The 21,731-nt window shown below is 38.3% G+C and overlaps 1 protein-coding gene across 2 annotated transcripts in view; it reads left to right on the top strand.

Annotated features, from left to right (window-relative positions):
- cdk17 (cyclin dependent kinase 17) overlaps positions 1-21,731 on the top strand; it is a 52,327-nt gene that overhangs the window by 10,989 nt on the left and 19,607 nt on the right. For both annotated transcript variants that reach the window (XM_079868656.1, XM_079868657.1), the window contains exon 2: positions 14,194-14,342. In XM_079868656.1, the coding sequence (XP_079724782.1) occupies positions 14,216-14,342 (127 nt within the window). In that variant the 5' untranslated portion in view covers positions 14,194-14,215. The remainder of the gene's footprint in view (positions 1-14,193; positions 14,343-21,731) is intronic.

Consider the following 21,731-nt stretch of genomic DNA (forward strand, 5'->3'; position numbering starts at 1 on the left):
GGATACAGATCATTGGATACATCCCCATTAGTGGGTCAGTGTGGGTCACTTTTGAAAATGGGGACAAATGCATTTCTATTGAAACAGGAAGTTGAGATGTGACACATCAAAGCTTTTTTTAATAGCACAGCTTGTCAAAACCATTATTTGTGATGCATTTGTTACTTTGCTTGTCATGATAGAGAGAATTTGATTGGACAAAAACTGTAGTACAAGATCAGAACACAATATTTCCAAAAAGAGAAGGACTGTGCAATTTAAATGTGCATAGGCTATCTAAAATACCCCCTATCTACACCCCCCCCCCCCACACACACACACACACACACAAACAAACTCTTGGATAATCAATATTGGTATAATTCAACCATATATATTTGAACCAGAAACTGATTCAGAAGAAGAAGCAGGAGAGTGAATTATACAGTTTATTTATCACACTCTACAACGTCGGACACATAATGTTAATTGATATGATTAGCCTTGACTGTTGTCATGTTAATGTTACACTAACCATGTTCCCGTTGGCCGTCTCAGTGTCAAACAGCAGCCTTCTGAAAATCAGTATTATTGGAAATGCTTTGAACACCATATAGTCAGTGGAGAAATGAGTGTGACTGTAGGAAACGGGTGGTTTCAGACCACATTTTTGAGACTGTTTTGGGTCACTGCAGTTTTAAAGAGGAAATACTCTGCAGTAGCCTGGTTAAAACCAGACCATTCTCAGTAGTAACTGAGTTATGGTCTGGCAAAGCTCCATAGACAAATCATTTCCAAAGGGGCGTCAACAACGGACGTCGCTCAAATGCCTCTGGGCGCAGTTGGATAGACCTAAAACCATAGACTGTAAAAAATTGCCTAAAACCAATCAGAGCGATCGTCATCGTGTAAAGCCATATGCTGCGTCCCAATTCGCCTAAGTTACACTACGCCATAAAAGTATGTACTCTTTTTGTGAAGAAAAGGTATTTACTTTTGAATGTGTAGCAAAAAAGTAGGCAAGCTTTGGGACATACTACTTCGTCATCTTTATCGGACGGATCTGTCGCGTGCATCCTGTCACTTAAACTGCCCTGTCAATCATCGTGTCACAGTTTAAATCCTCTATTAAATCTAATTTAATTTCCTACCGTTTCGGAGAGAAATGTAGTAGCACGTTCATCTGCCAGTGGGTCTTTCATGGAGACTGTCCTCATGTGTTTGCAATTTGAATATAATAATGCATTTAAAAGTTGAACGGACGTGGCTCAAATGCCTCTGGGCGCAATTGGATAGACCTAAAACCAATCAGAGCGATCGTCATTGTGTAAAGCCCGCCTCAACGTTTCTGATTGGTGCCGCGATTTCTAGGCCATGGAAATGGGCTTGAATGAGCTCTTTGCCAGACTACTTCTCGAGCAAATCTGAATTTGCCGGAAGTTGTCTGGGTTTTCCCAGGCTAACTCTGCAATGGTGTTGACTGATGAATTTTGTTGGTCTTAAAGCATATTAAAAACATCACATAGACATATAAACAACATTAAACACTTGATTTTCACCACAGGGGTCTTTAAACTTTCTTGGCGTACATTAGACATAGCTATGTGGTCTAACAGCTAAGCACTTGAAATGCATAATGGCCGCTATCTAGAGGACAGTGGTGAATATCAGTTTTTAGTCATATTCAGAGCAGACTAAAATCTCTATAAATGTTAATATGTAATAAAGCTACAATCTTAATTCATAATGTATGTTGTACAGTGCTGTTATTGTTTATTGTAAAACTATTATAAATAGTTAATTAGTAATAGTAAATTTGATAAAATGTGTTATTTGAGTTGATATTTCAGATCTTTGCCAAATAAACCTGTTTGTTATTGGCAGTGGATTAGATGCACACTAATCTGGTGATTATCTGAGCAAGAGAAAGTAGGGAATGATTAACTTTGAGTCAGATGGGCGTTAAACTCCCTGTCCAAAGTTTGGTTGGGTTACATCACATGCTGAAACCAGCTAGCGCATTGCAGTACGCTATTCTACATAAACTGACCTACTTTTTATTCCTGCATGCACTGATTTTTCCCAGTTCCTAATGTATAGCCTCAAACCAATATTTGTAGGTGTTTTTTTTTTTTTTTTCAGATTTATATTTATTGTTGCATATTATTTTTATTCTCCAGAACATTAGATCTTAAAGATGTAGCGAAATAATTTTTAGCAGTACATCACAAAGATGCTATGTTTAGCAGTACATAACCCAGAGGCTGCTTGGAGTCTCACCACATGCTTTTGTTGCCCCTATTGTGGTGTTTGTTTGTGATCCTGCTCGGGAACGCCACTCACCTGCTGTGGGGACAATGACAGGAAGTTTGCGGTCATCATGGCTTCACGCTGTTAAAGAGGATCGTGGGATTAGCAGCCCTCCTGCCAGTCAGGTGTCAGGACGATCAGCCACAGATAAACTGCTGCCCTATATCTGGAGTTGCTCGATATCAGCTAACCGCTCCGGCGCAGTGCCAAGTTGTGTCCTTCCTGTTGCAGTGATGTCGATTTTGACCTCTGCGTCTTTCAGCGTATTTTGCTGAAAGGTTTGTTGTGGCAGAAGCTGGGCTGATGGAGTGGTGAAGTGACACATCTGGGTGATGGAGGGAAGCTGGCCTGTGCAACGGGCTAAAAATATAAGTCTAAGTGAAGTAATGGAGCATCTCTCGGGCGGAGAGAGAGACTAAATGTGGGACATTGCAGATGATTCTGGGACACGGAGGGACGGGTGTTCTTATTCATTGACCTGCTAGTACTCGCCCTTCTTAAAGGGGTGGTATAATATCACAAGATGTAAAATAAGTCTTTGAGCGTGTATGTGAAGTTTTAGCTCAAAATACCCCACAGATATTTTTATATAGCATGTTAAAATTGTCACTTTTTAAGGGTGAGCAAAAACGCACCGTGTGTCCCTTTAAATGCAAATGAGCTGCTGCTCCCAGCACAGGGGCGGAGCTTCAACAGCTTGTGTCCTGAAAATTTCAAAAACGTTTTTGTTTGTTTAAAGTCAAGTATCTGATGTGGAGTTAACTATCTTCTAGTCATTGATTAGCATATTATGTCATGATAATCTATAAATCACGTTCCCGGGGGAGGGGATTATGTAAATTTTAGGGTTAGTGATGTCACTAACCCAGGAAGAATGTCTTGTAGTCCCTACCAGCCCTTTGTTGTAGTCCTTAAAAAGCAATTTCTTTAAAAGAAAATATCTCCCTTTGTTTTGAACTTTGAGCGTTGTAACTTTACAGATGTTGTTTATACTCAAACAGCAATATTACACACTAACTGAAGTTAGAAAAGTGAAATCATAATCAACCACCCTTTCAAACTACTTCCTCGCTCACCAGGTTAATAACCAAAAGTACCATGTTATTATTATTACAGCGCAATATGATAGGCATTACATTTAAATATGATGATTCAGTTAATTTTTTTGTCCAGTAAAGTGGTTTTGACCGCTCTAATTCATGTAAGAGTTTCTGCTTAGTTGGATGACCTGCTTCTGGATCATTTGAGCTGTTGGATATATGAATACACGCATAAATACATCTAAAAATATTTATGCAAGGATCAATAGCCATGCGATATCATGAGGAATAATCCTTACAATTATAGTTACAGAAGTTAGTTAGTCAAGAGCAGTGAGTGATTTCTCTTTTTCTTTTGTTCTTTGCTTAATGACGGAGACATCCGCTGGTTTATCAGGCTTCTGTCACTTTAAGAGTGACTGCATTCAAATATACTGTTACACATGCGTTTTCTTTCCCAACTGTTTACGTTCACTGTAGACATGACCGACAGTGTAACGTGAATACTTGCCAAGATGGGTATTTTGACAGAATTTTGTGTGAATTTGACTTTAAGCGCAATAAGCCGCAGAAAATAACTCTACTCACGGCTGGCGAGTTGTTTGAGAGGTGGCTTTATGTCTGCGTGCTTTGGGTGTGAGTGTGAAACCTTTGGAAATGAGTAAAATTATGCTCAAAAACCGCACTCTGCACCTAAATTCAGGCCCTGAATTATTTTATTTTTTTTGGAAATGTGCCCTGATTTATTTATTTATGCATACACAACAGAAATGGCATGGAATTCTGTGAAGTAGCTTTGAGTATTGTGCAAAAAACTATGAATATGTCATTTGACACCATGGTATTACACCTGTACATGCTCCTTTCAAACTTTCATCCCTGTTGGTAATGTGTGCACAGACTGTAATATCAGTCTGACCTTCCATTGACACGTGTGTGTGTGTGTGTGTGTGTGTGTGTGTATCAGAGAACAGGCAGTTCCCTTCTGGAGTCAGTGCTGCTTGGTGCTTCATTCGTCACGGGGGATTGTGTGTGTGATCATCCTCTTATCTCTTGCAGACACAAACACATGCAGACACACACTTATGAGCATAAGAAGAACATGGCAATACTTTCTAGACTGCTGTGAGTGGGTGTTGTGGGAAGCCTGTGTGTATTTTCATTCATGTTTATGTACACAATCTCCTATATTTGCCCGGTAGTCATAAGTTAGTGTTAGTTGCAAATCATTCTAATTTTATATAATCCTTTTCCCGAGTTTTTACGCTTTCTTTCTATTCTGTGTGGTTGTTTTTATCTAATTATTTACTGACAAACGTAGAAAGATCGTCTGTTGTCGTGAAGCTTCATCACTTTCTCTGACCTCCGAGTCTCTTCTCGTTCGGTCCTGATTTTAGAGATGGTATATGTTTGTGTTTGCTTTAGGCTGACAGACAGCATTATCAGTGTATCGCCACATTCCTGTCTCAAGGATTTTTGTTTGTGTTTGTGTGAGAAAAGAAGCGGCCGGAAAGGAGGCTGGTACTTCACACAGAGATGCTCTTGCGACTCTTAATGATTGTTTGTTTTTCTCTTTTTGAGAGTGATTAAGTTTGCATGCTGAAGATCTTCTGATGACATTTAAATTCATGAAGGTGTTTGAGCTTCTGGAGAGAGCCGAGGCCAGTGATGCACTGAATTTGAGAAGACGTCTGCGTCAGGACCCCGTCTCCATGACAGTTTAATCTTGATTTGGGGTCTGACCTGATGGATGGCTTGCTTTGAGGTTTTCCTGCTGAATATTTCAGTGCTTGTGTTGATGTGAGTTTATTTAAGATACACATAATCCGTTGTGGTTGATTCTGTAAGCTGACTAATGCGCTTGAGTGTTTCATTTGGCAAAGTTTACAAAATTTATGGCTTGAAAATGTAAAATTACACTACTGTTCAAATTATATTGTGAAATATTATTACAATTTAAAATAACTGTTTTCTATTTTAATATATTATAAAATGTAATTTATTCCTGTGATGGCAAAGCTGAATTTTCAGCATCTTTACTCCAGTCTTCAGTGTCACATGATCCTTCAGAAATCATTCTAATGCTGATTTTATGCTCAAGAAACTTATTATTATTATTATTATATTTTTATAATCAATGTTGAAAACAGTTGCTAAATATTTTTGTGTAAACCATAATACACTTTTTGCAGAATTCTTTGAGTAGGCAGTTCAAAGGAAGAGTACTGTATGTATTTCAACTAAAAAATCTCTTGTAATATTTTAAATGTCTTTACTGTCATTCTTGATCAATTTAATACATCCTTTCTGAATAAAAGTTAAATCTTAGGTCCTGTTTACACTGGTATTAAGATGCACTTTAGCCTATCAGATCACAACGAGGGAGACACATATCCGTTTACACCTGGGGTTTTAATCCATCTCTTTTGTCCACTTTCAACCACGTCTGTCCTGATTTCTTCGAGGGGAGGGTCTGTGGTTGGGTGGATGTATGGGCTTTTTCAGATCTTTCGATCTAATGGACAAAATAAGCTCATGCAATTTACATATGAACACGGCAGGAGATGACGGAAAAACATGGAGAGCAACAGCTTTCATTTCTGCTTTGAAAGCCGCAAACACGACTAACACTGAGAGTGCGTGATAGAAATCAGGGATAGCGAGAGAACAGAACGTTTTAGACCCTGTATTTAGCGTTGTCCACTTGTGATATGATTGACCAAAATGCATCTTAATACCAGGTGTAAACAGGGCCTTATTGATCCCAAACTTTTAGTTTCTGATGTCTTTTTTTGAAATGTTAAAACACTTCCACCTTAATATGCTATCTTAAGTCCATAAAGTCTGACTATGTGAAAACAAACCATACCTGATCGAAACTACTGGAGATTTTCTTCCATATTAAATGGTTAATTAATGTTCACCAGCACTTCTTCTCTCACGCACAAACACACAGATACGTCTTTAGCCTTTGTCATTGTGACCTGCTGGCAGTCCTCTCTGTATGAATGCATTTATTCCGTCCATCTTCCCATCAGTCATCACATGAACATTGGGCTTTACATGCTTCATGTTTGCTGCTGGGGCGGGGGGCGAGAGTGATTTTGAAGAGCGTGCTAATGACACCCTGAAGTGCTTTAAGCGTCGTCGAGTGGACGGGCAGATGAAAGAACCTCAGATCTGGCCATTTCTATGGCTCTTAATTACGTTACGCTAGGTAAATGACGGTGATGATGCATCTTTGATGTCCTGTGTTGGACAGAGGGCAGATGTGCTAATGTCTAGGCAAACACGTCAACAGGCCTTGATACAAACTGATGTCAGTATCTGATCTAGAGCCTTGCTTTCAGAGGTGAAGTTCACGTTTAAATTTGTTGTTAACAGATGGCTTTCTCCTGGTATTATAGACCTGCTTGATTCAAACGGATGGTTATGAAGCCGCTTGTACAGTCATGCGTGTAATATGCCTAATTTCACTCGCTGTTAAGCTTGCTAGCTGTCTCTCTTTATCTTTCTCTCTCTCGTTTGCCCTTTTTTTTGTCATTTTAGTCTCACTTGCCTGCAGTTTGGCGCAGACGAGCAGAGTTGCCGTGGAGATCTCATGCTTTGTAGTCAAACACAAAGACATCATTCTGCTTCTTCTATGTCTCTCTCTCTCTCTCATTCGCTCTCTTCTGTTTTGTACTTGCTCACCCACTCCGTCACCAGCTCCATCTTTCTCTCACTCTGTCTTTGGGCGTGCGAAGGGGTAAATTACAGATTCTGATCTGTGAGAAAGAAGATGCTGAGAAGTCCCAGGAAAGGCTGTTGCTATGGCAATGGGAATGGACTTTTTGTTTGTGTGTATGTGGGAAGAGATAGAAAGAGAATCAAAAATGCCAATCTCACCCGAGATTCCTCCTATGCTCATTTGAAGATTTGAGCTGTGCTTTCCAGACTTCCCTTTTGATATATTAGTGATTTATAAAAGTTCAAAAATTTCGGGAGGGGGATTTTGGAGGGGGTACTACATAAATATTGACCATTTATTTTGAATTTGGGGGATTTTTCCTTTAGGATGCATGACCTTATCAGTATGAACAAATATTGATATTTATTTTTAATTATCATAATTATTATCAGTCTGATATTCGATGCATATAATATCAGTTTTATGGAAAAGAAAATGACAGACTACTTTTTCTTTCAAAGGCTATATACAACAAACGCATAATTAAATAGTATTTGTTTTACACTTTATGCATAATTTGACATTTTGAAAACGACCCACAGAAAAAACATCCAAATGATATTGACCTTTTTTAAACCATTTTTCAGGATTCTTTAATAAATATTAAGTTCAAAAGAGCAGTATTTATTTAAAAAATAAATATTTTGTAACATTATAAATGTCTTTACGGTCACTTTTGATCAATTTAATGAATCCTTGCTTAATAAAGCATTGATTTCTTTTTTTTTTTTTTTTAAGAATAGCGAATAAAAATCTACACATGACATTTGAAAAGTAGCTCAAAAGTAAAACTGACAAAATGATCCAGCTCGATTTCCAATGCGTTGCAGTCGCTAATGTATTCCGAGTGGACTTTTGAGTGGAGTCCAATTGCTTAGAAAGGTAAAACTCAGCAATGTTTGATTTGAGCTAGGGCTGTCATGATATCAGATTTTTCACTGTACTGTCATTGTGGCCAAAAGAATTCACAATAACAATATATTGCGATATCTATAGAATTATTATTTTTTTTAATTAAAACATAGAATACTATCAGTTAAATAGAAATTATAGCCTTTAACACTGTATAGAATTCTATAGTATAAAGTAATATGTCGAATTTACATTATCCTTAAAATATGAAAATACCTGAGATCGCTTGAAGAACACTAATAAAAATAATAATAATACTCTCATAATTGTGGTAATTCTGTGTTTAATCAGTCGAAATGTATCTTTGCATTTTATTCAGCTACAGCGATCGCTGGATGTCTTTGTCCATATTAGGGATTTCCTGGAATTTATTACTCACGAGTCTCACTTGTGGACTTGTTTCGTGAGAGTCGCCCTCCAGTGTCGAGTATGAATGAAACATCAATTACATCTGAGAGTTTTGCGCTCTATAATGTTCACATCACCCTATGTTGGATAAAAATATAAAAGAATACTGCGGTCTAAAGATATTTGAAGTAAACCCGATAATCCATATGTTTTTATCCGAATGAGCACACTTGTGTTTTGGAGGAGGCGTGGCTTTGAAACGCTCTGAAGAGAGGGTTGGATCTTATGCTTTCAGAGCTTGCTTGCTATTGCTAGCCACTCAGAAGTTGCCAACCCTACCTTAAATTAACACGATAACGATATTTAATTTTTTTTTTTGTATGGTTATTGTCAATAGCCCTAATTTGAGTTGTCTGTAACACAAACAGTGCGGTTTAATGCTTTTTGTGTATCTTAGTGCGTCTGTTTAGCTTGCTAACCCAGTTTCTGTCTCTCCGGGCTGTTTTAATTAGCTTGCTGTTTAATGCCTCTTGGCTGGTGTGATGTTTGATGTCAGGCCTTCCTGGTCTAATTGCCCTCGGTCTGTGGTGCCACCCGGCTGCAGGGTCGTCCCAGAATTCAGCTGGAGCTGAGGCCAGGAGCAGTCCTCGGTGCTGGTGTTTTGTGTGTTATTGGGTGAGAAGTGTTTGTTTGCAAGCTCTGCAGGTTTGTGTGAGCGCTTGTGTGTGTGTGCCACTGTGAGTTTGTGAGGTATTATCTTCTCCCGTGCCTCCCCTAGCCCACACCAGGCACATGAGGGTTTTGTTATGGTGTGGGTAATGCGCCCTCTCATTGCCACACAAAGACCCCTTATCTCTCAAGAGGAGCATGTACAGAAGAGGTGGGCTAATCCTGGCCCGGGGGATGTAAACAGATTCTCTCCCGGCGTTTGATTCACATACCCGTTTATGATTGGACGACTGTAAAACTACACACAGAAAGATGAAAAGAGGAAAAGAGACAACAGCAGTGGCCAGTTGCATAAACTGCCCACACTAGTCTTAAAAGTTAGTCGTCTAAATATTTTCTTCAAGACTGGTCATAACTTTTAAGTCCGTTACATAAGAACTAGTTTGACAAACAAAGGGGCAATCAGTCTCACTTTTCCAATTCAGATTATACCGATCTACCTTTTTTAAAGACATATATAGTTCTTAACATGGTGTCTAACAAGTTTATGCAACTGTCCATGTACATTCAGCCGATTCTGACAAGCTGTGTTTTACTAATGGATACTTTTGTCTCTATGTAGATCTTGAACTTGCTATTTATATTATTAATGTTTGCTAAGTCAATCAGTACTATTATTATTGCTCATTATTTCATTTGGACTAAAGAATTGACTTATAGACTAATTATTGGTTTAGTCTAACTTTTAAAGTTCATGTAAACATTTATAGAGACTTGGGTCAGTAAGCAATGAAAACACTGTAGCATTGTGACGGTGAGCTTTGCTTTGACTCATTGCTTTGGTTTATACGTCAATAGAAAACCAGATTTTATTAGATTTGTTGGATAATGTTTAATATGCTACCATTCAAAAGTTTGAGATCTGTACTATTTTACAAAAGGAAAAAAGATGAATACTTTCATTTAGCAGTGATACATTAAATTGATCAAAAGTGACCATAAAGATATTTATGTTTTAAAAGATTTCTATTTTTTTTAAATGCTAGAATGCTGGAATTCAGTGAAATTATCACTGTTTCCTCAAAATATTAAGCAGCACAACTGTTTTCAACATTGATATTAATAAGAATCATGTGACACTTGAGGTATGATGTTCCATCACAGGAATAAATTACATTTTAAAATATATTGAAATAGTAAACTATTTAATTTGTAATAGTATCTCAGTTTATGGTGTTTTTGACCAAATAATTGCAGACTGGGTTAGCATAAGAACATTTAAAATAACATTTAAAAATCTTACCAACCTCAACCTTTTGAACAGCGGTGTATGTCAGTGTCATGCGGATAAAAAATGGACTTGTGACTTGATCATTTTCAACAAAAATATGATTACACTTTATGAAATCACCATAGACCACATGCCCCACCCTCAACATGCATATTAAATGAGCTGTAACCATATTTGCATATTTTTGTGGCCTACTCTTCCCCCCTCCAGACTTTCCTATCAGCGTGATCCCGGAGAGCTGCTGTTAACCGAGGGGTTAATGACGGGAGGGGGCGGGGTGACAATAGACAACACACAACACTGTCCTCAATGCTCTTCAATCATTGGCCAAGAATGCAGTGTGTCACTGAAACAACAGTGTCTGTGTCCTCCACCGAAAAAGGACGTGTGCAAACCAAGAGAAAAAACAAGAACTTAGCCCACTTAGCGATGCGTTTGTAGTTTTTTTTTTTTTTTTTAATGAGCTAGACTGGAGACGAGTAGAAAAGGCTCGCCGTAAAGTCCCTGTAGGCCAACATTAAAGGCTACGTCTACATTAATCGGAATAAATTTAAAAAGGCATATTTTTCTTTTCTTTTTTTGGCCTTCTGTCCACACTGAAACTGCGTTTTGTCCTAGCTATTTGAAGACACTCGGGACACGAAATCGGCATTTTCGAATTGTAGTGCGGACTATGAAACCAGAGGTACTTGAAAACGATGACACTTTTAGTCATGTATTGCATATTGTACCTATAGATATCTTTTGTTATACCAACATGTGCCAGCTATGTGCTGTTCACTTGAATTGCATACCTTAAAAGATGACCGATCATTGCCTGTCTGCATCAAAGCATGAGAGCAATTGCGTTTTAGACCATACATGGAATAATTTTGAGTGCAAAATATTTTGATGATAAAATGATCATGGCTGAAGAATACAGTGAGAACTTTGTCTGGACTCTCGGTATCATTGCAATGAGCTTTTATTAGGTTTTACGCATATGCAGTAAGATGATTTAAGCTTTTTCAGGCTGGATGAGAAACTTTTGGAAAATGCTAGTTTGGACAAAGCATTTTGAAATAAAAATGCAGTTTTCAGATGTATCCACTATCCAGATTAAAGTAGACGCAGCCAAAGCCTGACATAGCATGATGGGGAATCACTTCTGCATAAGGGGTGGTTCGGAGTAATTTCAACTTGGGGTCCTTTGCACCATGACCTTGAGCCAAACACACCCCTAGAAGCTTTTTTTACGGGCTTTCCCCAAATCACGGAAGTGACCTCGATGTCCAGGTTAGCGGTAGCATAAGCCATCAGGCAAGTGTAATAAACTCCTGATGTACTTACAAACTTTCCAATGCCTCGTTTTATGAGTACAGAACCTGTTTGTACTACTGTAGAAGTTTGGTACCATTCTGGGCATTATTAGTGGGGTAATTTACCGATACAGCCTTGGATCCATTAGCGCCTGCACTAACCATTCGGCTGATATCTCTAAATAAGCGCTAACTTTAATAATGTTCGACAACTAAGGGAAAAAAAGCTTCTGGGGGGGTGTTTGGCTCGAGGTCATGGTGCAAAGGAGCCTAGGTTGAAATTACTCCGAAGCATCCCTTTAATGAACAGGATGGTGATTTTGCAGAGTGTTAAAGTGTCTGTGTGTGTGTGTTCAGGCTGGTTGTGCCCTGTCCTAGCAGGTCTGACACAGGAATGCCAACTGTTCAAACACAAGCCCATGAAAACACACGCTTGTGGCCTCTGGGTGTGTCTGGACCCTGCTGCCCTACGTAGCAGAATGAGATACCAGCTGTTTGAGAAGATGTGCTCTGTCAGCGTGCACATTATACTGTCTGTCGGTTCTATATCGGCCTGTACCCGTCGTCTAATCCCTCATATGGGGGCTCGGTTACCCCCCCTTCCTTTATTCTGTGTCAGATGGACAGATGGCGTGTATGCGTGATTGTATTCGAGAGGGACCAATCACAGATGCTCTGACCGGCCGTTTCCTGCAGTGTGATCTTTGCATGCACATTTCCCACTTTGCAGCGTCCTGAAATCAGACACCACACGAGAAAAGCCATCTCACTATAACCTGATAGTCTTTTGTGCGTCTCTGTTTATGATTACGGTGACCCGTCTCTTCATAGGGGCCGAATGTTATCAGTATGTGCTGTACTTTTGCTAGACTAGAAGAACCTTGGAGGTTTAATTTGTACCTCGCTTTGTGAACGCTACGAAACTTCAAGTCCTGTGTGGATTTGGGTGTGTGTAGTCTGACGGTGGCAATACAATAGACAGAAAGAGTCCCGCTGCCTCCCATAGCAAGGTGTTTCCTGCCTAAAACGCTGCAAAGTCAGCATGTATTGAGAGAAATACACAAGCACACACACATTAAAGGTGTATTAAGTCTTTAGAGAATCCATGCATGAGTGATTGTATGGTTAAGGGGTGTTATTTTGCACACTTTAATGCATGCCCTTGAGTAGTTTATTGCTTTTATAAAATGGCAACACCAGTATTAGACTAGGATAACAAAATATATTTTTAATAATTAAGGATGACAAATTAATTTTTTTAAATGCATTTATTCATTATTTTTACCTTTGCCTTCAAACCCTCATTCAATCAGAACTGTAACTTTTTTTTATTTTTTTTATTGCAGGTCTCATTGCTGTCATTTATTTTAAGAAAATGCATTGGTGTAAAGGGAATTATGGCGCATGTGGGAGTGTGTTTTAATAATGCACACAACCATGTGTTGAAGTGCCTATAAAAACAAAATACAGTCTCATGAATATTTGATTAAAAGGCTTTTTATTATTAATGAGGCTTTTTTTTATTTATTTATACTTGGCACATGTAAGTCTTAAAGTCCTGCTGTGTTCATCAAAACCCATCCCACTGGAACTTACAAATATGTTCTTAAGACTCTTTTTCACGCATTTTTTTCCCAACAGGAAGTTGAGTTGGGAAGTATTGAAGGGCTCTGAAAAACAGCCAGTAGCCAGTATGTCAAAGCTTGGTAAAAATGCAATAAAGACTTTAATTCCAGAAATCGTTGGTTGGTAAAGTAAATACAAGTATTACTGCCGAAGATGCACTGGCAAGCTGTTATTTGCTTTTGATACGAGCCAGGAACCAGCATTAGGGGGATGGGATGCTCTCTTTTTAGTGAACATTTTATTGGAGTACACTTGTGCGTACTAGATGAGTCATCACTATTTTGGTCTGTGTTCCTGGAAGAGAAGTACAGTAAATTTTAATTGACATGCACTTAAAGCTGCAAGAACTCCAATTTTGATTTAAACGGTCATTTCCATGAACTAGCCTAAACCAACTCGAACAGCTAAAGCAAATGCACTTTGTCGAAGTGAAAAGCATGATTTACTTCCTCTATGTGACGCATATTCTTCTTTTTTAGGCTGCGCTTAACCCACAATGCCACTGAACTTAATAACAAATAATAATACACAAATAAGTAATGAAAAGAAGTCTGCATGCTAGGGCTGCACGATATTGAAGAAAATTGCGATATGCGATACGATAATGCTTAAAGTGTGTAAAATTAACTTTAAAATATATTTAAAATGATATAACCTACATACGTGTTTCACATTCTTTTTGTGACAAGAAAACATCCCTACAACTTCTGAAAGTGAACAGCAGTGTTTTACTGTAGCGTAAGAAGTGTTAACCACAGGGTTTAGGGTTTCAGGAAGGCCTACATTGTTTATTAAACGCTGTGATTTTTCTCTCCGTCTTTTGTTCACGACCCCAGTTATTGCAAGCCGTTGTGATATGCATATCACGATATATGCATTTGCGATATTTCAATCATTTCCATATATTGTGCAGCCCTACTGCATGCCGCATAACTCGAGATATTCGCAGGCCGATGATGATTAACACTGTGTATGTGTGTGTTCCCACAGGCCCCCCCTGCCACAGAGGCCTATGGAGAGGATGAAGAGGTTTAAGAGACGTTTGTCACTCACCCTGCGTGGAAGCCAGACGATCGATGAGTCTCTCTCGGAGCTGGCGGAGCAGATGACCATCGAGGAGAACAGCAGCAAGGACAGCGGTGAGTGTGTGTGCTGCACCTTTCATATTGTTTGCTGTGTCTACGGTATATTACATGTGCAGGGTCACTGTTAGTAGTCCAGATTAGAGACTGATTTATTAGTGTTTTGATTAGCTTGTGGAATAAGAGCTCTGGAAACCTGGAAAAGGTCCACGGGAGCGGAAAAAAGGGCCTCCTGTGTTAAGAATCAGGACACAGGGGCTCTATAAACTGATTATCAGATTTTGTAGCTAAACTATTTTAGTAAAGTTCATTTTCTGAGGTAACGTACCCTTTTGTCAAACACTGCAGCGTAGAAAACCTTTGTTGCACTCATTTTGCATCCATTTAACATTTTTTACACTTTCAGAATTGCTTCCCTTATATATTGCTTTGTCAACATATATCGCTATACTAATATTTGAAGACCACAAATATTCTGCATTTTTGTAGCAATGTGAAGACGGCTGCATGTTTACTTTGGCCTGACCTCTGATATGTTCACTTGGGTAGTGACTGGTCCCCCCTGTATTTCTTTCTAAAATGTATAGGAATAAATCCAGGGCATTTAATTGAATCTCTTAAAATAACTTGATGTGTGTACTGTTTCATGACTACTCCTGGTTCAATATAAGTCAAGTCATTCTGGAGTGTAAAACACAAATGTCATGCTTTTGGTTTTGTCAACTCTTATATTACTTCTCTGTTCCCTTTGGATACTGTATTCTCCCCTTTTAATTTTTTTTATGTTAGGGGAAGTTATGTTAGGGATTTTTTTTTTTTTTTTTTTTTTTAACAGTCGTTTTAGGGCTTTAGGCATTACAGTGTCAACAAAGTTGTAAAATTTGAACTTTACACAGAAAATGATTTTTATTCCCCCTTTAAAATCTCCTTAGCTCACATATTGTTTGTCTGAGTATTTTATTGTTTGCTGATTGTCCCGTTTACTTCCACTGTAAGTGTCTTCAAGAAAAACAGAAATGACAGATGTAACATTATGCCACAAATGCTGTTTTTAACTTGTTGAATTTTTATTTCAAATGAGTAGTTTCTCTTTTGTTCACAGTATTTATACTCACAGAGTATTTTATTTTCTCTGGCTCACCTGTATTGACCACGTTAGCACGGGTTAGTTACCCTGACACAGCCATTTCAAGCTGACTTGAAAAGCTGTCAAACTGTCATTCTGATCTGTCATAACTGAAATCTGTGCCATTTTTGTGACCATAAACAGTGCTCAGCCTGTTGAGAAAGCTCTGCTGTCATTCTTCCAGTCAGTCTGAATGCCTAAAGCAATGCAATTTCAGTTGAATGGAAAAGAACCAAGCAAAACTCCCCGTCCTCTTCCTCAAAGTGCTTTTTCTTCTCCTCGCTCTTGTATGTCAGCTAGCTAGTAATTACGTAACAGCAATGACACCCCTGTGAGGAGAATGAGAGGAAGGGAGCATGTGACAGCTTGTGAGAGATGGGCTAAATTAGCTCTGTTGCCTTTAGGCAAACCTGAAGGATGGACTAGAATAACACAGACTGTTTCAGATGGTACAATGAGACTCTGTAAACTGGAAATCAGTGTGGTGTGAGTTCCAGTGCGTTCCTGCTTACCTTCTGTCCCCAGAGCACCCCTGCCCCGTGATGCATGCTCGACTGAGGGAAAACAGTACCACACTTATCAAAAGCACAAATTCAGCTACCAAGTTTTTTTTGGCCAAGACGGGATGAACGTTCCACATCCTTATCGGAGCACCTGAGGGAGGGTTGTAAAGTGCCCCTATTATGCTATTTTAAAGGCTCCTCCTAATTTTGTTTCGGAGGTCTCCACATGTTTACATGCGTCCAAGGTTAGCCACCAATTCACCAAAACATAAGTTACAAAGTGCCATGAGAATGTGTTGTTAAAACCCTTCATAGACAGCATTTTTAGGCATTAGGTGCGTTAATTCACAACTAAGGACATCAAAATTATCTCATATCGCATTTTAACCAAAATATAAGGTAGCATTGCATGCTCTTCTCAAGTGTAGGCAGTCCCTGAATGCTTTGAGGTTAAACTCAAGTGACTTTTTTTCAAAACTGTGAGAATTAGCTGATTTTTTTTCTGTGCTTCATCTGAGAAACCTATTTGTGCATGCTAGCGTGCACATTTCTATTTAGCCACTTATACATTTTTTTATTAAATTTTTTTGCTGCCTCAGAAGCTAGCTGTGTAGTCAGAGACAACTTAATAGGATTGGCACTGAGCCTGTGTGTAAATCTTTGAATTAAGGAGTTCAAGTTCACTGTATTTATATAGCACATTTACAACGGCCAGTCGGCTGACCAAAGTGCTTTACAGAACAACCAGATAAATAATAAGAAAATAATACCTGCATAACAACACATAAAACACAAATAATTAACCTTCCTCAATCGTGCCCTTAAAGGAGACATATCATGCTTTTAAATTGTTCCTTTTTACATATAAATCATACATTTGTAGTCTATATAAAGCGGAACTGCAATGCTTGGGTCTGAATTCCTGATTATTATAGCTCCACAAGCCCCCTTTCTACCCCTTTTCTGATGTGCGTCTGAGAGCAACTCGTTTTGGTGCGGTCTCTTTAAATACAATTGAGACACGTCATACCCTGCCCCCTCTCCAGGATGCAGAGGTGACACTCGGTTCAACTCCACCCCGTTCGGCCATTTTTGTAGTTTGATAGCAGAGATACGATTATCTAGCGGCACAGAAACTTTTTATTCACACGTTATTAACAAAATGTCAACAACGGAAGACTTGTCCAGCCAGCCTTACATGTTCGAGCCAGAGTCGGAGCCGGAGCGAGATGAAAATGAAGACGACGAACCTGCAGAACAACGTCTTCATATGGATGTATCGCAATGGTGTGTTACTGTATTTACACATGAAACTTTGGTCTTCCGACCTTTTACCACCGTGTCGATTTATTTTGATTAATATGTGCGAGGGAGAGAGAGCAAGACAGCGTCTAGTTTGGAGACGGTGTCTTGTTTACACTTTCGCCGGGCTCCGAGAGAGAGAGAGAGAGTGCATAAGATCCAGGTCTCTCTCTCTCTCTGCTAGTTCTTTCAGTTAAACATGCGCCCTGTCACAGGCGCGGCAGTTAATCTACATTAGACGGTGTAATGAAGCGTGTGGGTTACTACATCCAACAACCGAACATTTTAACTTACCCTCTCGTAACTTCTGCATCTTTTAGCTTGGACTACAAAATTGCAGCGATAAATAAAAATGGCGGATTGCTCAAAGTGTTGGGCTGGAAGTCAATGTCCTTATTTGGCAGTTCCGCTGCAAATACTGTGACGTAATAGTTCACAAAACGTCGTGAAAAAAGAAAAATCGGAACAGGTTGAAAAATAAGGCCAAAACAGAATATAAAGATATCAACGAAGCACCTGAAGAGAATAATTTAAACTTTTCTGTACTTCTAAACACTCCAAATATACAACAAAATGCATTTAAGGGCTAAAAAAGTGGATTTAGCACGATATGTCCCCTTTAAACCATCACAACACAATCCTCAGGTTAACACTAACATTCAGAGAATGCATTTAGTTTTTTTTGTTTCCTCATGAATGTTGCACTCTTTCACTGTACACTTGCACTGATATGTGCACAGCGGTCTAGATATGCCCACTCAGCTATGCATACACTCTTTCACAGTGTGCCTGTTTTTAGGTCTGTGTGTTGAATGTGGGGAATGGCAGTGTTGTTGACCCAGCCGTCTTTTTTTTTTAGTCAGACTGATGAATGTTTTATGAAGACCCATTACGTAAGGATCTTATGCCACTCTCTTCTCTTTCCTTTAATCTGCACATTAGATAAGGCATCTAACTTCTGGCTAAATCCTCATTCACCGCAGCCCATCTGGATTAACGTTCAGAGGAACATTATGCACTGTGATGGGAGTTAGATGTCGGCTGATGCCCGTTTTATTTAATTATCAGTATTTTATGTGAATAACAACCTTTAATTCAAAATAACTCATGTTATAGAGTTTTTTTTTTTTTCATTAGGTGTGTTAGGACACCTGAAATAATCATTTAATTTAAAGATTTAAAAGTTCTGTGTTAATTATACATTAAATGAGCCGTTTGATTTATAGTCTCACTTTAGCCTCAGGAAAGATATGCATGCAATCTGGAAATGAGAGTAGACGTGGAGATTTTGTCTTATTAACGTTGAAGACTGTTCGGAAAACAATTACACTGCTTTCAGATCTAATTTTTATGATTAACTTTTTAATATGGAATTGTAGATGCAGTCAGCAACAGAATTTATATATATGTATGTATATGTATGTATATGTGTGTGTATATGTATATGTGTATATACATATGTATGTGTATATGTGTATATATATATATGTATGTGTATATATATGTATGTGTGTATATATATATATGTATGTATATATATGTATGTGTATATATATATATGTATATGTATGTGTGTGTGTGTGTGTGTGTGTGCATACATATTGTTTTATTTTATTAATTATACTAAATTTATGTCAAATTAACATAACTTTAATTATCAGCTACTGGTCTGTTAATCCTCATACATTGTATTGTTTGTTGATATTAATAATGATCAATATTATAGTATTAGTGTTTTGCTCACAGGAGAGACATGAATACTACATGAAAAAGGGGATAGACGGTTGTTGTTTTTTGTAATGCTTCCTCAAATTTCAGACAGTCTTTGGTTTTTTTTCTGTTTGTGGTCTGGTCCAGAACAGGACTGTCATCTGCACCGTCTGCCGGGCTAAACTTGTGCTTTAGTCATGCGTGTGGTTTTGTGTTTTTTTGGGCTCTATAGTTCCTCGAAATATGTCGAACTCTCTCTGAAGATATCCTTTGTCTCAATAATGAAGAAATAGATTGGTTTTGGCACCAGGAATGGATGTTAGGGTTCTGCACAAAGAGCCCGTCGCCGGAGACTGTCGGCACAGCAACCGTAGACCCAACCTTGCTTTGGGCCCAGGAGCTTCTGCTGACATGAAGTATTTTCCCCAGGAGTGCTGTTGCTTAGCAACAAGACCGGATAGACGTAGAGTTTACATTTAATGTACTTGTGCTACGCATGTGAAAAAATGATCCTGATATTTTCTCAGTATTGGGAAAAGTGTCTGTCTGGTGTTCACGTCTGTCCAGATTCCACTATTTTGTCTTAACTCCACACCCACTGATGCTGTTGGTGGGACGTTCCTGCATCCGACAGCATGACATATTGTCACGGCCCGACCTGTGGAGCATTACCATGGCGTTGGCTGTGGAACATTCCGGAGTTTCCATGATGCTTATATGGAAATACGGTCCCGGTGTGCAGCTGGTCTGTGAGTGGAACTTTACACACATGGGTTCGGATGGTTCAGACCTGCGCCACACTGAGCTGCGCTGTTTTGTGAGGTGTGTGTGTGTGTGTGAGCCTGGTGTTTTGTTGGATTCCCCTTAGTAAGCAGGTTGAAAGGCCTGTTGTAATGAGAGACACAGCTGTGGTGTGGGAAGATATGAGAGAGAGGACGACCACAGCGAAAAAGAGAACGCTCTCTGAATAAATGAAGATAATACACCATCAGCATTTCATGTGCAGGCATCCAAACACACTCTGAGAACAACGTTGTTTAAAGTCGACATAATTGATCCTATTGATCTGCTTGGGAACTATTTATCATTGCATTATTGCAAAGAAAAAAAGATTGCCTTCGTAATCTTTCATCACAGTGTAATAACTTGCTCTGCCTATATAAAAATGTCTTTCCATTTATCCTGACATCAAACTCTCTCAGTCCGCTCCAAACTTTATAAAGAGACATTCAGCCAAATCACAGAGGAGAAAATCTAGCCTATTTTTAAAGTCTTGTTTCACTTTACTTCTCTTCACACTTCACTTCACTTCACTTCACTTCACTTCACTTCACTTCACTTCACTTCACTTCACACACTTCACTCCACCTTTGACTTTAAACTTAACTTTACACTTCACTTTCATTCCACCTTTCACTTCATATTACACTTTTCAATCCACACTTTACACTTCACTTTTTACACTTTACACTTCACACTTTTTACACTTCACTTTTAAATTCACTTTCCACTTCACACTTCCATTTTCACTTTACTATTCACTTCACACTCCACTTCATCATGTTAGAAGTAAAATGATTTTATTTAGTCTTAATTTCAATATTAGATTTTTTTTAATACACTATACTACACCAAACAACACGTCATGTCCAATATTTAAACGCCTAATAAATTCAAATATTCATTTTTAATTCATAAAATAGTTTTTATATAAAAACATTTTTTATATCGGGTCTTTATTTAAATTTGATGTTCATAAATCTAATCAAATTGGTCCCAGAATTGTCATACAATTTAGTTGATCCCTTTACTTTACATATACTTTTCTCTATATTATACTGTTAGGCTTTATAAAAAAGTTACTAAAATAAACCGGAACACACATTTTTGGTAAGTTGTGAATGTTTTTAATTAATCAATTAAATCAATATTCAATATTTTCTTCATATTTAAACTAACTTTGGGACACAATAAAAAAGAAATGTATTTTGGGGAACCCATTAGTATACTAATGGGTTCCCCAAAATAAATGTCTTTTTTATTGAAAAAAGTTGAAAAAAACAATGTCATTTACATGAAAAGGTTAGTTCAGGCAAGAATATAAAAAACTGAGTAAATTCTATATTAGTACTTTTGTTGTTAGGATTAGTAACTTGCCATTTTGTGACATTTGGAGTTCATTTTCTACTGAAAATGACACATTCAACCACAAAAACGATCCAAATGTTAGTCATTGTGTGTTGTCTAACAAGTATTGAGGTCTCTGCGTTCACGTGAACTTCGCGTAACTTCTGATATGTAGATATGGTGTCTCACACAATATCTATTGTATTAATTACTTAGATGTTTCTAAGTAAAGCATATACTTTAAAAGTGTGGTTTAATTCAATGTTAGCCTATATTGTTTGAGTGAAATGTTTTGCAAACGAAACTTCAACTAAATGGATATTACTCAACCTTTTACTAGCCAAGTTAAATTTACTTATTTTCTTTTATTACATTCACTTAACTTAGTTAAGTTGAGTTTACTTAATTCCATATGTGAAATTTACTTAAAAGAAATGCGTGTGAAATTTAGGGTGTATTCACACCTGCCTTGTTTGGTTAGATTGAATCGAACTCAAGTTCGTTTCCCCCCTTGGTGCGGATCTTTTGGGCAGGTGTGAATACAGCAATCGCAGTCGGGTGCGGACCAAACAACCGAACCGAGACCCAGCTGAAGAGGTGGTCTCGGTACGGTTCCAAACGAACTCTGGTACGGTTCGTTTATGGTGTGAACATGAACCGACCCAACTGCAGAAAACT

This window comes from Squalius cephalus (assembly GCF_949319135.1).
Source record: "Squalius cephalus genome assembly, chromosome: 4".
In the NCBI taxonomy this organism is placed as follows: domain Eukaryota; kingdom Metazoa; phylum Chordata; class Actinopteri; order Cypriniformes; family Leuciscidae; genus Squalius; species Squalius cephalus.